General features: G+C 38.4%; 1 protein-coding gene across 1 annotated transcript; it reads left to right on the top strand.

Annotated features, from left to right (window-relative positions):
- Positions 1–4,201: 4,201 nt before the first annotated feature.
- Positions 4,202–16,806, top strand: DAZL (deleted in azoospermia-like; the record flags this gene model as incomplete). The annotated part of the gene is made up of 10 exons (XM_010289851.1): positions 4,202–4,336; positions 4,615–4,706; positions 6,094–6,145; positions 9,649–9,715; positions 10,052–10,185; positions 11,367–11,444; positions 12,565–12,615; positions 14,936–15,040; positions 15,801–15,899; positions 16,667–16,806. Coding segments are annotated over 10 exons (867 nt in total), but the record flags the coding sequence as incomplete, so codon positions are not given.
- Positions 16,807–17,471: the final 665 nt, after the last annotated feature.

Genomic DNA, 17,471 nt, shown 5'->3' with positions numbered 1-17,471 from the left:
AACGCGCTCGCCTGAAGTTCCCTGTTCGTGGTGGTTTTTTTTTTTTTCAAAAATTTTCTTAACCTGCCAGGAAAAAAAGAGGCTTCGGGTAGTCCGCTGTGGACTCCGTGTGGTCAGTGGGAGTTACTGCCTGAACTCGCACGTTGCTCTTTCACCATGCAAGTTGCTGTTTCTTCTTCAGGAATTTTTTATTTGGAAAATGAAATTTGCGACTTGTAACCCAGACACGTCAACAGCAACACAAGACTAGGGTATTTTTTTTTTTTTTTAAAGTTAAGCCTTACAAGGCTCAGCCGTTAGCGTACGAGCGTGTTACGGTCCTTGACTGATGGCTCCACCTGCTGCTGCCTAGTGGGAAAACTCCGTTCTCCCTGTGCTGGGAGCCATGTTCTTTCTCTAGGTAGTGTGCTGTCATGGTAACTGATTCCTGCGCACAGAAAGTCTGCACAGCAGGACGTATGGCAGGAGTTTTCAATGCTTGAATTAAAAAAATACTTTAAACAAAGAGTGTGTGAGGTCAGGGGAAGACCAAGAGAAGCCCGAGGAATCGGGGACTTACGTGGCCGAAAGAAAAGTGAAGGTTTTCCTCTCCTAGATGTGCATAAGAGTAAGTGATTGTAACCCACTTGTGTAGCTAGGTATTTCCACCGCCTCGCCCTAACGGTAGTCCTTTTCCACCTTTTCTTGCCAGAGGTCTAACTAGCCTCAGGAGTACTGTCATCAGGAGGTTAATCCAGTTTCCTGGCGTCAGCCTCAACTTGATGGTTGCTGGAATAATGCAAAGAGCAAACTGATGAAATTTACCTGATGATGAGAGAAAGGAAAAAAAAACCCGTTAATTTCAGTAAGCAGAAAAACTCTGAATAAGCCCCAAGTTTCCTGACATGTAGAAATTTGATTGCAAAGATGGTAAACGAGATGGATAGACAAATGAGCCCCACCTAGGGTATTTGTGAAGGCTTGAGTCGCTTCAGCTGATGCTACAATTTCAGGGTAGCCAATTTGGAAACTTCAGGTGACTTAGGCTTTGAACACTGATTCATCATCAGTGCAAGTTCTTTGCCGGTACTGTATTTAGAAGTACCTAATGCTACATTAGGTAGTAAAATAACGATTACACATTATGCTGGTAAAATAACTTGTTTTTAGATAGGGCAATAATTTGTTTGAATTGGCAAAAGTTTTGCATTGTAGTACTGAAGACTTGAAAAATAACTTTGAAAGGAGGAGGTTTTCCTGGTTTTGTACTATAAGACTTTTCCATTGTGCGTTTTTCAACAACCACTCCTTTTCAATTTCTAAATACATGTATTAACAGATCTTAAAGCTTATTTTTGATGTTGACTAATTTGTCAGCATGCCTGAGTAGTTTACTCTTTCTTTTAGATATTTCATGTGTAAAAGCATTAAATAAGTGTAATTTCGTTGAAAATTGTGTTCTGCATCATTAGTCTAAGAAACGAATGCTGCACTTCTGTGGCAGCCAAGGCCATCTATGACTTGCGTACCAGCAGTATCTGTATGCCTACCTGCTTTCTTGTGCTGGTTCTGGCACTTGTTAGGTGCCTCTGCTGTGAGCTGTTTCCTGTTCTAGGTTGCCAGAGAATTTGCACAGTGAAGTGAATACTTCTCTTTTAGCTTGATTCACTGAAATGGATCCAGAAAGTAGAAGCCAACAGTTAGGTCAGCTTAAGGTTGCTGTGGAGCTGCAGTCTCAGCTTTCAGTTCAAATGCCCGTTAGCTGGGGGTGCAGCCAAAGAAGTTTCCTCACCTCTTGCCTCATTTTTGCCCTTGTGTTCTGATACTAGCACAAGTGTTTACGTAACTGCAGAATGAGCTTGGATCAGAAGTGAATGTGTCTGAAAAGTAGTACAAAAGTTTTCTCCTGTGAAACACAGGATTTATTTCCTTGTGCAGTGATGTCTTGGTACAGTAGGAGGGAAGAGGGAGAACTACCGTTTTTCTGTTTACAGCAGAAATGTTCTATTACATGATCTTTACTACTACAGAACAGTGGAAGTTGCAGTCTCCAACTTCAGTGGAGGGTAGAGGGAGTGTTCAGAGGATAAAAGGAAAGGAATGACTTGTAACTTTTATTGAGAATTTGCAATAGGAAGCAGAGTCAGTGAGTAAATTGAGCATAGGCAACAGTGTTATGGTGCAATGGAACCAGATTCTGTGTAAGGTATAGCTCCATGGAATAGTTTTGAACTGAATTGTGTGCTTCTCAGAAGAGGCTAAGCCTCTTCCATCTCCATTTCCTCTAATGGATCCTGAGGCGGATCTGGTGCTTGTCTGATAGCATTGTAAGCTGATTCAGTTTTGTGCAATAGTAAAATACTAACTGGTTGAAAAACTGCTCACTTCATGTTAATCTTCCTGCCAAATTGAGTTGAGATAGCCTAATTTGAACTGATGAGCATTAGACCTTGTGCAGAGGAGGTGCAGAAAAAGAGATGGGGCAAACCCTCTCTGCCTTTTTATAATGGTGTGTTGTTAATATGGTGCAGTTGCACTGAAACCCTATTTAGAGGGCTGAATTCTACTTCTGGCTCTGTTTAATTGCTGGGTGAATCGTGGGGCGTTTAGGACAAGGGGCAACGGGCATAAACTGGAACACAGGAAGTTCCACCTCAACATGAGGAAAAACTTCTTTACTGTGAGGGTGATGGAGCACCGGAGGTCAGAGAGGTTGTGGAGTCTCCTCTGGAGACTTTGGAAACCGAAGTGGACATGTTCCTGTGCAGCTTGCTGTGGGTGATCCTGCCTTGGCAGGGGCATTGGACCAAATGATCTTCAGAGGTCCCTTCCAACCCCTACCATTCTGTGATTCTGTGGGACGCATGTATAGTTTGGTTCTTGCAACTTTCTCATTTCCTTACTGGGTGTCCAGTTTGAATGAGTACTCATCACTCACAGCTGTAGTTTAAATATGCATTAAAATTGAAAACTCCTATTTTGAAAAATTATGTGCTACCTATTGCAAATTATTAGATTTCGAAATGCCAGATAACTTTGACTAAATCGAAGTTGGGAATATGTGAAGTAAGGATAAAGCCACACCAGTTGAATTGTAAGGAAAAGCTTATTAATGTTTTGAAATGCATTAGTACAGAGGGATGAGTCACACTGAACTGGTCAGAATAGTTCTTACCAGCCAGGCAAAGCATGGCACATAGCTAGAACCATTCATTCAGGAGAGTAGTAGAAGGGCTGGAGTTTGTGATGTGCATGGTGCTTATGTTGTATTTTAGTTCCTGTAAATACATTTGTAAAACACTCTTAAACCCTCATGCAGAGTATGGACCACATGTTTGCTAGCATCTCTAACAAGAAATGGAATTGGCATGTGGTCTGCTTGCCTGAACAAAATACTGAATTACAGTTTGTTTAGGGAGCATTGTATCTTCCTCTGCACCAAATGAATCTGTGACTCCTAGGTTTTGAAAAAATGCTTTAGGACCAAAAAGTGTGCATCTGAAGCCTGGGAGTGCAAAGCACATCATGACTGTAGTTACTCTGTAATCTTAACATTCTTTGCAGTTCTTATGTATGTGCAGTTCATGCTTAAGATCCTGCTTTGGTGCAGACAACTTAAGTTTGTAGTCATTCATATTCCTGTTGTAGTTAAATTGACGTATTTTTTTTTCTGAGAGAATGGGTAGTGTGACTATCAGACATCAAGGTCTGATATCCCTTCTTACAGCTAACTTGTCGTATGACCCTTTTGCCTGCTGTGTGGCTGTTTGTAAACTAATTCACATGTCGAGTATTTAAAGCTTTTGACCAGGAAGATGATGGAATTTTTTCTGCTGGATAATGAATTTACAGTAAATTGTATCTTTAAAGAATTTAATTTCTTGCTCACATCTGAAAGGAAATTGTTAAAATTCTGAACTGAATTATTTTGCTGTTTTCAATGTGTGCCTTGTAGTAGCAACACTGGTCATCAAGCTTCATGTAGTCAGACAGGGCTACTTAAATTTAGATCTAACCTAGGCTACTTCAAATTTTTCAAGCTTCTTTAATTACTGCAACCTTTTTCCAATGAATGGTCTATGTACTTCCTTTAAGTAATTGGAAAGATGCTATTGAAATTCATGGTCCTGTCCTATACCTATAGGAAGATGCAAGCATTCTAGTATCTTAAAGTGCACTATAATAGTTTGACTGAAATATGTATTTCCGTTTAAATTTTCAGTCTGCAAACGTGGAGGCCCAGTGTGCAGGTGTTTCAGAGGATAATGCCCGTTTGTCAACAACCAGTCAAGGATATGTTTTACCAGAAGGAAAAATCATGCCAAACTCGGTCTTTGTTGGTGGAATCGATATAAGGGTATTTATATACTTTTAACTGTTTAAGATAGATATAGGGCACTTCAGTGGGAAGGAAATAGGAATTTACTCCAGGGGTTAATGTGTGCCTACCAATCTTAAAGTTGTTAATGTGTGCCTACCAATCTTAAGATATTGCAGGAGAGAATTTTGGAACAGGTGAGTAACTTTAGTTCTTAGACTAATAGAAGATGAGTTTAAAAAATAGTGCTGGCTCCTTTAAATCAGTTCTAAACGTTTGAATGTGTTTGAAGAAGTTGAAGACTTTGTTTCTTTTAGATGAATGAAGCAGAAATTCGGAGTTTTTTCGAACGATACGGTACTGTGAAAGAGGTGAAAATAATCACTGACAGAACTGGTGTTTCCAAAGGGTGAGTAGAACATGAATAGTTGTTTTAAGTTGATGCTTATACGGACATAATTCTGTCATAGATATGAGGAGCTATGTAGCAACACACTGGATGTGCTTAAGCCTTAACACTAGCTGCAGTTTTCTGTTGTGGTGAATTAATGCTGTGAAACCTTTCCATCTGGATTGCCTGTAAATCTGTATAATCTTATAAAGAATAGCCTGATTTTTCTGATTTCAGTCTATATGTTCAGGGAAAATAGGTTATTGTCACTTAAGCAGGGGAAACAAAGCTTGAAACTTCTGTGATGCTTACGCAGACAGTTCTTTCGTAGGACTCTTCTGATGGCTATAGTTAACAACAATCTGGAGAGAGTTCAGGATGGTTAAGGAGTACATGGTTTATTCAGGGCAATGGGACTGCACTCTTTTGACACTCAGTGATAAGTTATAGAGAAAACAACCAAACTCGTTGGGTGAAGAGTGAAACTAAGTGACCAAAGTTGTACTAAGGGAAATTCCTATTGGATATATTGAAAAATGTCTGTGGTGGTACACTTAAATAAGGGTGTAGGACTTAAATAAATGTAGGACCTTAGCTTGTTGGGTTCTGGGGAAGCTTTCACAGTTTTGGAGTTATCCCTCCTTTGAGAAGGAGGCTTCACTGTCTGGAGGTTCCTTCCAGCCCAGTTTTTTCAAAGACTCTTAAGAGCAGGTCCTAAAAAGTCACACTTTTCCTTGGCTGTAATGTAGGAATGCATGAACTGGAAATCTGTTTTATTGCTTCATACCCCCTGCTAGTCTTCCTGGTGAATTCTGATGTACAATTAGCCAGAGTATGTTCAGAGTATCAATAACGAATTGGCATACTCCATTGATTGACACAACTGTTCCTATAATGCTCTGAAATTACCTTAATTTTATAGACTAGATAAACTAGGGGGGCAGTGAAATAAGTTGAAAAACATTTTCAAGGATCACTTCCCCCACTGGTGCCACTGTTCCTGTAATGCCTGCTTTCATCCAAACTTCTGTAGTAAATCCACAATTTGATGATAATTCAGATCTTAATACTTAACAGTGTGTTTTTTGTTTTTTTTTACTTTCTGAGTTAGTAATATCAACAGTAATGCTCATTTTGAGTAGCTGAAATGGAATAATAGCCCTGACATCTATTTTGTATTGTTCTAGAATGTGGCATGCAATTATTTTCATCTGTCCCCATAGTATATGCTACTAGTTAGCTGTAAATACATTTTCATGATGAATTATAAACTTATGTCCTACTTGATACTTTTGGCATGCAGTATAATGTACCTAGTGTATATGCTGTTAACTGTTCTTGTTCAAAATAATTTGGCTAACAAGTAAAAATCTGGTTATTGAGTAACCTGTTTTTTTCTTTTCAGGTATGGATTTGTATCTTTCCTGGACAATGTGGATGTTCAAAAAATAGTAGAAGTAAGCTCCTTGTCTAAATTATCTGAGAAGTTGATACATGAAGGCTGGAGATATATGTTCAGGGGAAACAAAGTCATGTACCCTGTAGAGTAAATTAGAACAAGTAAAATCTAGGGCTGCCCAAAAAGTAAACTTGCTAAAATCTCTGCTGGTGGTAGAATCTTTGTATATTTATGTAAGTAAGCAAGCCTTGGTGTACTTGACTCTCTCACATCATTGTATTTCTGGTGGTTCTCATTCTTTATGTGCCTGAAAGCCTCACGTTTGTTTTTGGCTGCTTTCTTTCTGTATTGGATGATTGTCATAGAACCCTTGTGCTTATGGCAGATACATAGACCTCTCAGTATTATTATTGGGGATAACAGTAACATAGAAAACAGCATTGTTTTTTTACTTAAGTCTCAGCAGTTGAAGTATGTGTTTCTGTCTTGCAGTATTTGTGCATTTGCTTATTACCTGGAGCGCAACTATTTTTTTTTTAAGCCTCCTAGACTATAAGATGCAACTGTTCACATGTTGCATGGTTTTCCTGTAGTTCACACAGGAGATAAAGGGGTAGAACTGTTAACAGCCCTTCTGCTCTTAGAGTTCAGGGAAATTTTAAACCTCAGTGCTTACAACCAGATCTGTTATTTGGTTCTGATGGACTTCAGCAGGTCACAAACCACTGACAGCTTTTTGTTTTCCCTCTTTCTCCCAAAACCAACTGCAGTAACTGTAGAAAATAACATGTATTGAAATATTTCCCTTTCTGTGGTCTTTGCCTCAGAAAACTCCCATGTTACTGGAGAAAGAACAGTTTCTCATTTGCTTCTGAAACTCTCGGATAGGGAAGTAGATCTGAAAGACAAATCCAGATAAATGTGCCAGGCACAAATTCAGTCTGTGATGTGTTCAGATGTGTTTACTGGCTGTCCAGCTCCTTAAGGGGAAAGAAAACCTGTTTAAAAGTGAAAAAACAATGAAACTCCAGCAGGAGAGTCTTGATTCTCACCAAAAGGCTTCAAAAGCTTGCTGTACAAAAATACTGCTGTATTGAGCAACAAACTTTATCTGAGAATACTGTTTTTACCATGGATTATATGTGTTTTACTAGATCAGTGTGGAATGCTTGCTCTGAGGCAACAGTCTCTGTAGAGACCTCTTGAGTAGCATTGTCCTTTGAGCCATGTATGTTTCTGATTTTCTGTGTGCATTTCTTCAAAACTAAGAGCCCTCAGTGTATCTCTATTAGTACAGTACTCGCTGATGTGTCTTTGCATACCAGAGGTCTTGGAAGACCCAGAAGTGTACGGTGGATTTTTTCAGTGCAAATTTCAGGTGTACAGGCAGTACAAATTACTGCCTTGTCAGGAAGAAGCATGTCCAGATAGAAATCATCATAAAAAGCTGTTTACTTCTAGAGGGGATGGAAAAAGGGAAAGAAGGAACATCTCTCTTTTAGAGCTCAAGTCATAAGCAGAGATCATGTCACTCAATTTCAGGCATTATCTCTACTGGGTGGTCACAATGTTGTATGTAAATGAACAACACAGAGCCTCTCTGGTTATATTCCCTCTAGAAGCCTGTGTTTATCTGCCTAGCTTTGTACAACCTGAAAGCACTCTGATTTAAGTCTGATTCCATTTGTAACTGCACTCTGGTTCAGAGTGAACCTGCTTGCAGTTTAGAGCAGAAAGCTACCTTCTGCTTTGAGAAGGAGGCCTGTCTTCCAAGAGCTCTCATTGCCTAGATGGAAAAGATGGTTGTGTGGTTCTGGGCACAACAGGATTGCAGGATCAATTAAGAAAAAACAGCTGTCAAACTGGGAAGGGCATTTCACCTTCCCCCCATGTTACTTTATTCTATTTTTATCAGTATGATAAGCTGATCAAATAAGACCTTTTTATCACTTATGTGCTTAGTTTGCTCATTTTTTTACCATTGGCAATGATGTTGCTGTTACCTGTTCAAAGCACTTTCTTTAGCAGAAGGGGGGGAAAGCTTAGTGAGGTATCTGTTAAAATTGCAAGCTGCATATTTTCTTCTGAAGCAAGTAAGTCCTTAGTGTTGTATGAGAGAGAGAATCTAGATAAATCCAGACTATGTATCTGCATCTAATAGTGATTTTAATACTTGTTACTAGATTTGTATTAATGGGGGTAAAACAAAAGTCTTTCACTTCTCATATGTAAAGCATTTGTAAACCTCAATGTAGCTCTCTGAACTGTAAGAGTACTTACTTTAGGTAGTGTCATGTATGCTGTGCACACCTTTATAGGTAGGTAAACATGTTTCTTGTCACCATCTTGGCAGAGAACGTGAGATCAGACCCACAGGTAAATTCTCCTCTGGGATTTTTGTGTGAAGTTCCTGAGTACCTGAATAAATATTAATCTGCTTTAAACGTATTAAAGGAACTTTCTGTACACCAGACTTAAACTGTAATCTTCTAGAGAACAAGGTCTTACAGGCCCTCTTCTACAGTCAGTCCAAACAGACCTTGAAATATAAGGATGTTGTGGTGCCATGCCAGCCTACATCCATCAGTGAATGTTCTAGTTTTCAAACTAAGCAGTTTCACTGAAGAACACAGAATTCAACTTCATATAGGGAGGGTGCTTAAAATTCTTCCTGTGTTTTTGTTATGACCCCAGATACTGTGCTGGCAAAGCAATACTGAATCATTAATCATCGAAAGCCTGAAATTCTGCCTTCTGTGTGAACTAGTGTTTTGGGTAGAGCTTGCAGAATGAGAAGTTATCTGTGTCTCCGGCATTTGCTGACCCACTGTGGGGTGCTTCCAGCCCTGTTTTGCAAGTCTTTCTGATGCTTATATTCCTGGATTTGGGCATTTGAGGAACATGTGAACCATATCTCAGTTTCACTCTTTCTTGATTAGTCTGTGTGCTGCATAGATGCTTTGGCCAAAAAAAGGTGTAAAGTATCAGCATGTTTGCTGTTCTGAAGGAACACATGTGAAAGTTTCTCTAGAGAGAATATAGTAACATGCAGGTAAACAGCAGTGCTTAGACAGCCTCCCAGTTCCTTTAATATTGGGTGGACAGCTTCTAACATATTACATGGAGCCTGTTAGGAAGTTTGTGGGAAGGAAGGTAAGTGGTGATGTAAATAGGGTTTCAAGGGAACCTAGACTATGGTCACTCTACATTAATATCGTGCCTGAGGCAAGAATAGTTCAAATTTGTGTATATAAAACCAGAAGACTGACAGTCACTAATAGGTGGTTAACTGACAAACTACTAGTAGTGCATGTTGCTGTTAAGTGATGTATAATAGTTTTGGAGAGTCAGTGAGTAGGCAAACAGGTGTGCTGTGAAAGCATTGCAGGAAATTAAAGGTAAAAGGCATAAAATATTGAGGTGGGAGAGAAGCATGGAGGCTATGGAGCCTGTGTGCGAGTTGATGATACTGCAGTGTAGAAGCAGAGTACAGTCTCTTTAAAATCAAACATACCATCCACCTCACTGATTCCCCAGCTTACGGAGTAACTTGTCTTTCAGTCACAAATCAACTTCCATGGCAAAAAGCTGAAACTGGGGCCAGCAATTAGGAAGCAACAAAACTTGTGTAAGTATACATATGCAAATTTGTTCATATTGCAAGTATGTATTACACATTTTTTTCTTAATTATACATGAACATTCTTGCAAATCCTTTTTATCTGATGTAATATGTATATTACAATTAAACTCCAGTTTGCAATTTTATGACCTCACTAGTTCTGTGAGGTACGGTTTTGATAATAAAACTTACGTTGATATTACAATTAATGATCAGTTAATCAGTTAATATTTAGTTAAATTTAAGAGTCAAAATGCAAGGTTTTTTGCAGCTTGAATTAGATTACTAATGAAGTACATGTGAAAATGTCTTAATACTTTTTTTTCTTGCCTTTAAAACAAGGTTCTTATGTGCATCCCAGACCATTAGTCTTCAATCCTCCTGCACCACAGTTCCATAGTGTATGGGGTAATCAAAATACAGAGACATACATGCAGCCTCCGGCTGTAATGAGCCCAGTAACACAGTATGTTCAGGTAAGGCTGTTCAATATCACTGATTTTTGAATCACAGTTAAATGTTTCTGTAGGTGCAAGCACATAGAACTTCAGGAATATCTACTGAGATTCCAGTCTTATTTTACCCACTTGTTTTCCTATTGCCTTCCCAATAAGAAGCACACAACTTCAAACTACTTTAAAAGAATGCCAACAACCCTGACAAACTTACTCAGTGATGTGATCTCTGTATAAAACAAAAGACACGGAGATACTTTTTATTTTGAGAATGAGAAAACTGTTGACGGTAGAGCTAAGATTTAATTATATAACAGTTTTTAAGTGATATTGTTACTTGTCACAGATTCATTTCACAGATCAAATGCATCTGGATATTTAATGTGCTGCTGCCCTGCTTCAGAATAAACCACGGACTTTTTTTTTTGAAACTGAGTATGGAACTGGAAGTTGGCTGTGGTACTTTTTTATTCCACTCCCCCCCTACCCCACCAGCAGAACAAATTCATGTTTCTGAACTGCTGTTGCGTCTTTAAGAACACTGTGTTACAGCATCTGCTGTTAACAGCTCTGACCAGTACAGTTGTGCCTACAGGACATCACTTTACTGGTACTTCAGATAAGCATTCTTACTGAGGTGTAGGCAGAGCACTTTTGGCCCTGTAATGAATTCTGTACTGTGAATAGAAGGCTTTCCAGATGATGGTCGCTTCCTGTATTAAGTCTATATGATATGGCAATACAACAGGGCAATATTAATTGCAAACTGATTTTGTTTTGTATATTTCCTTAAGCAAATGAAAATGAGAAAACTGCAGTGACTTGCATAAATACTTCTTTCTAAGGCAGAGAGCTTGATAGTACTCTTGCCGATTCTCTGAGTTTATTGGGAGAGTAAAATAGTGTAGGAGGAACTAACTCTCTTAAATGCTGGAATGTGCCTTTAACTACTCTCCGAAGAGACTGAGAAGGTTCCAAGTTAACATTATGTCAAAATACTTGCAGTGAAGAAATGCTGGGAAATTGTCGGAATTGTAGTATTTAACATGCCTTTGGCTCCAAGAAACTGATCTTCAGGCTGTAGTCCATTATTTCATCGTAGTTAGTTTGTTTCAGCTCTACTTTAGAAAGTTTATGGGATGAGTTGTACTTCTGAAATTACTTAAGATCAGCTACAGGCAGATGTGGGATTTATTTTGCAGACATATCCGTACAGTTCACCAGCTCTATTGATACAGCAGCAAGTTCCTGTAGGGTATCAGCCAGCTTACAACTATCAGGTACGTAATTCTTCAGTAGCAGCAGAAAGGCTGTTTGATACCTGACGAAGCTTGAATGGAATGAACAGTGTTAACTGGAGTCTGATCTTTCTGTGTTTCTTTTTCTGTGAATTCTATTTCCTTTCAGCTTCTGCTTCACAGAAATCAAAAGTAAAAACAAAATTGGTGATGTTTTTATTCTAATGCACTGAAAACAGTTGAATAACTTAGCATACTCTTTGTTTTATCATTGCATATTTAAAACAAAAAATCAAGCTAAAAAAATTTCCAAACCAGCAAAAAGCATGTGGTTCAGTAGTACTTTTTCTTGTGGAAAGAAGCTTTGCATTTGTACATGCTGTAGTGCAGGTAGTTGATGTTAGTTAAAACAGAACCACTGAGTCTTATCAGGCCATACAAATATGGGATCTATATAGAGAGGGAATATGTTTTTGAGCTCTAAAAATGTTTGTGAACACACTGAGTTGGTAGTAATTTTTTAACTCGTAAGTGAAATGTGTGGGTAAGTCCTGTTACTGAAGCTAAACTGGAAGTAACTAGAGGTTTGAGATGTTTTCATTGCAACTGCGGTGAGTTATTCAGCCTAGAGAAGAGAGCGCTCTGGGGAGACCTTATTGCAGCCTTCCAGTACTGTAAGGGGCTATAAGAAAGATGTGGACAGACTTAGCAGGGTCTGTTGCAATAGGACATAGGGTAATGGTTTTAAACTCAAAGAGGGTAGATTTAGACTAGATCTGAGGAAGACATTTTTCACAATGAGGGTGGTGAAACACTGGCATGGGTTGCCTGGAGAGGTGGTAGATACCCCATACCTGGAAGTGGTCATGGTCAGGTTGGACCTTATTTTCTTAATCTTTAGAAGACTTATTTTTAATTTTTTTTTTTAAACTTGGAATGAGAAGAGGAACAAGGTAGTTGAATTTGTGGTAAGGATGCCTTTGTGCTAAACACTACTTGAGGTACATGTGAAAAAGGTATCTTACTGGATGGAACTGTAAACTACTGTTTAATGAAAAGTCCAGACATGAAATGTTACAAATGGTGGCTCTTAAAGAGCAGTTACTTGCCTGTACTGGAAATGAATGAGTAAAAGCTGGTTCTTGTCCAATTCTTGTTTAAGGTTCAACCACAATGGCTTGCTGGGGAGCAAAGAAATTATGTTATGCCTCCGGTAAGTCTACAAAGTTAAACTTCTGGAACTTTGTCTTCTCAGCACACTGTTTTGACAGCTTGAAACAGTTAAAATCAAACTCTTGTTTGTTGACTGGTTCTGTATATAATCTGGTCTACACAAATCTGTAGCTGCTGACAGAGTAAGTAATTGTTTAGGATTTCCTACTGACATGATGCTTTTTTAGGAGCTGCCTGGCAGACCAGGACTACCTGTTTTATGGTGTTACTCCATATGTTCTGGTCACAGAATTCTGGAATTTTAACATGAACAGAATTGGGTTTTTATGAAAAGTTGAAGGAAAAATAAGTGGTGACCTGATGCACAATCCTGACTTAAAAGATCTGCTTATTGTTCCAAATTTTTGAGGCTTTTTGAAAAGCCTCAAAATACTCTGTAAATCCTGGTATTTTTTGGCTCCTTTCAACAGCTTTTTTAAATGATTTGCCAGGCTGCTACAGACTATAGGTGGTGCTGATAGCTTCTAAAGAAATTGTTTTCTCTTGAGTTCACACAAATGACATCCACAAGAGAGGAAAAAATACTCTATATTTCTTTAACAGTATTGGAACTTAAACTTGCATCTTAAGCATTTTTGTGTTCTTTGGGTGTAATCTTGTATTTGTTGAGTACATACTGAGTTTCCATTAAGTGTTTGAAAGCTATAATACTTTTGAAACTGTTTTCTTTCAAGCTATTTCTCAGCAAATGTCTGTAGAATGTGTGGAAGGTAAATGGGGAAAAATGAAGACTACAACTTTGTGCATGTGTATTGCTGCTTGCATGCATTTGACAATTCGGTCTCTGATCCTGTTAGAAGAATACTTTAGTCCTGCTTACTTCCAATCAAGTGTACTAAGCTTTACTTTTCAGCTTCTCAGTAAAGCAGCAGTCCTTTTCTCATGGAAAGTCTGTATGTCTATTAGTGAGAATTACCTTTGCTTTAATGGGTGCAGAAACAGACTTGAAAGAGTTTGGTCACTGAAATATTCCTTGCCCTGTTGGCTTGAAATAATTTTTGTTGAATAACATCCATGAACATGATACAGCCACAGTACATCACTTAGTGATTAAATGGTAGCAAGCCAAAGAGTTTTTAGAGTAGGCGTCTCATGAAAACCACCATGCACATTTTAAGCTTGATTATATGAGTAGGGAACTTTCTAGAACTATCTCAGTTAAGCAACTTTAAGTATCATTCTTTACAGACTCAAAAGAGGACAGGTATGTAAGGAGATAGGAAACTTCATCCGTGTGTCTACTGCTTTATACCTACCTATTCGGTGGATAATCACAATTTTCATTCATATATGGAGTGCCCCAGTTGTGATGAGGTCGGATATGATACCCCTTTTGATGGTTGGTGCTCAGAAAAAGGAATAGTCTGCCAACACTGTAGGCTTCCATATCTCCCAACATCATAAATTTGAAATCACAGTTTTGGTGTTGAAGGGCTTTTGGGAGTCTCAGGTGCTACACATTGTGGTGGTTATGTGTAATCACAGAAAACATCCTGAAGAATGACACTGCAAGAAACTGAACACTACTGTCTAGACTGGGTAAATCTGACTGCTTTGCAGGAGGTGGAGTTTTGCTCCTGAAAAGTGAGAATGCCTAACCCTGTCATTGAGATGCTGCTAAAATTGGCTGTAAAAGCTGCCAGTTCTTTCTGGAAGCATCTGGAAGGATGTTTCCATAAAGAGTAACAGCTTTATCAGCCTTTCTTGTATTGTAAAATTAAACTCTGCACTGGTTTGCTGGTTGCAACACTGCACTGTAAGCAGAGGGAAGTGTGTGAGGGGGAGAGTTTTAAAAAAGCTGTAAAATGGCTTGTACATTTCTAGACCTTTCTGCATCTTAAAAAAAGTAGTATTACTAGCATAAAGGAAGCTTCAAACAAGAAAGAAACTGTACAGAGAAAAACAACTTCTTGGAAGGGCAGTGGTAGCAGATGTTTTGCTTCCCATTCTTTCATTTGATTTTTAGTGCTTAATCTCTTGAAGTTACCTGCTGGTTGTCTCATTCTGAGGGAACGCCTTCATTGCTCAATACACTTGACACCAAAACCTATACATGGAGGAAGTAGGTTGAGGAGCTAACTCTGGCGAGCAGAAAATACATTGATTAGAATATGTCCTTTTTTGTAAGGAAGTAGAACTGTCTTAAATCAGGATGCAGTATTTCCCCCACTTTTGAAACTTTATCAAAAGTGTGAAGATAGAGTTGGCATAGCTTATGGGTAAGTGAGGACCAGTGTCAATACAACTGCGCATGTTTCCCCATTATTACTGAAACACTGCAATTTTAAAAAACTGTACAGGTTTATACTTCAGTAAGCTATCACTGCACTGAGGATCCAGAATTTATACAGACAGAATGTGCTGTTCCAGAGCCCACGCAGTCAGCTACTAACAGTCCACAAAAGGTAGGTGCTTTCTCAAAACGTTAATTTTTTTTTGGTCATAAATCCTATTCCCAGAAATTTGCACATGAGGATTATGTGGCTTGGTGAAGAAGGCCTCTAACCAGTATCCTAGAAATCAAGGTTATAATTGCTGCTTTAGCCAGTTGCTCAATCCACTATATCTGATTTCTGTGTACAACTTCAGAAAGCCTCACACTTCTTGAAACTATTAGTGCTTGTCTGTAGCACTGAGGGCTGTGTAAAATGTGTGTTCTACTTCATTAAGTACAACAGTGTTTTTAAGTGACAAGGCTTTACTTAATCTTCTGAGAATTACAGGGGAAGTTGCAGGTACTAAAAAAGCAGGTTACGTAGCACTGCCTGCTGTCTTATGTGGATTTATTTTAAGCTTCAAACACCTGAATTGGTAACATTTTACTTCCTTCTTCACTTTCTTTTGTGGAAGGTGACCCCAGTTTGGCCAAAAATTGGCTCTGAATTCAATTTTCTAAAGGAGACTTCATGTTTCAGTTGTCAGCCTATTCCACAAGTGAACTGGCATATCACTGGTCAAAACTGTTAGTTTTAAGTAATGTCTAAGGGGGATGATCAGTTACAAAGATGGAAAGATTTTTAGAAAATACAAGTATATCAGGAAATGTAAAGGCAGTTCAGAGGAATCCTAAATGCAAAGTAAACCCTGTGGCCCACCCGTATTGCTAGTAGTGGGCTAACTAAGAAAATGAGTGTTCTTATAGATTGACCTATAACTGTATTTCAGAAGTCTGTGGACAGGAGCATACAAACAGTTGTATCCTGTCTGTTTAATCCTGAGAACCGTCTGAGGAACACCTTTGTATCACAAGAAGAGTACTTTAAGGTATGTAGTGAAATCAAAATTAAATCCCTAAAATGCATCTGACTTTCAATTTGTTCACCTGCAGGATACCATAAAGATGAAGGGATTAATATCTGGAATGCCATTTGAATTTTTTTCTTGTACATGCTCTGGGATGTATGGATTTGGTTGGCTGTCAGTTGCTTAATGCTGGAAACAGGTGCTGAAATTGGGTTCAGTGGATTGAATACAAGACTGCATTAAAAAAAAAAATGCTCAACAGTCAACCAAACACTTAGAGCATAAGACTGGCTAATCAGTTAGCAATGACAAATTGCTGAAGGGGCAGTGGGTTACTCCCTAGTTTGGATAGAGGATGTTGAGTTTGAGCCTTGATGGTCTTTACTCCAGATAAGTAGCCGCTATGGATGGTGAGTCTTTGTAATTTATAAAATGCCTGCACTTTAACCAACAAACTGTAGTCCAGATTGGTAGCTGGTCATCATATTTTTGCTCTGTGTTCAGTATCTGTAGAATTGCAGTTTCTAATTACATTCCAAGTGGTCTTTAATTTCTGTTGTTTATTAATGTTACATTTAAGACTTGGCTTCCTTTTTTTAAAAGGACAGACACATGAACTAGGCATGAGTGCTGTGAAGCAGGAACACAGAAGCTGTATTTATCAGTTTTGGAGGGGGGGTGAATAGGACATAGAATGTCTTGAGATACTTTTCATGAAACTTCAGTTGCTTTATTCTGATTATTATCTAGAAAATTTTTCTTCTGTCTTTTCTCCAATCCCATTCCAGGAGAGGAAGGTGCATCACTTCAGAAAAGGAAGAGCAGTACTCAAAAGTGTTTGATCAATGAAGACTTTGAAGTATCTAAAATCATTAACTTGATGTTGCTACAGTTCAGTTTAGCAATATATGCAGTATAACCTTTTTCAGTAAGTTGCTTCAAGTTGAAGTTTGCGTTCTTATTCTACCTGTTCCAATACAGTTGTTTTTGCTTGAGTAGTTTGAAGTTGTTAAAAGTTGACAAATCACCAGGTTTTATTAATTGTTTGCATGCTTTCCCTGATAACTAGCTGGAGTGTTAGAAAGTTGATATGGGAAAATGACCCTCGGTTTGTTTGGTGCATGTGGATTTTCTGCTGAGCTTTAAGGTGCAGTTTGCATGTTACACTTAGTTTTTCTTAAACCACAATTTAAATGACTAATACTGACCAGTTATCTCTTGCAGTTTAAAAATGGAAGTAGTTGTTTGCCCAAGAGATCGTATTTTAAAACTGAGCTCTTAATCAGTGGAACAGAAGATGTCAAGTTGTAACTCAACTGAAGCCCTTTAAGTCCTGGTTGTCTTTAGACTACCGAATCAACGTGGTTATGTTGGTAACAGTTCATGTACCTGCAGTCTTTAGCATCACTGTTAGTTTTGGGAAAATAATTAAGAGTCCTAAAATTCCTATATGTAACTTAAGATGCAAGAATGTAATTAGCTGTATTGGCTACTCAGTAGAGTATGCTTTTTTACATGACAAATTTTAGCAATACCTGTATGTTAACATTGTGTGAAAATACTGCATTTAAAATATGCCTTTATGTGATGCAA

This window comes from Phaethon lepturus, unplaced genomic scaffold (assembly GCF_000687285.1).
Source record: "Phaethon lepturus isolate BGI_N335 unplaced genomic scaffold, ASM68728v1 scaffold3946, whole genome shotgun sequence".
In the NCBI taxonomy this organism is placed as follows: domain Eukaryota; kingdom Metazoa; phylum Chordata; class Aves; order Phaethontiformes; family Phaethontidae; genus Phaethon; species Phaethon lepturus.
The sequence above is the reverse complement of the archived record's forward strand: the minus strand, read 5'-3'. Positions and strand labels throughout refer to the sequence as shown.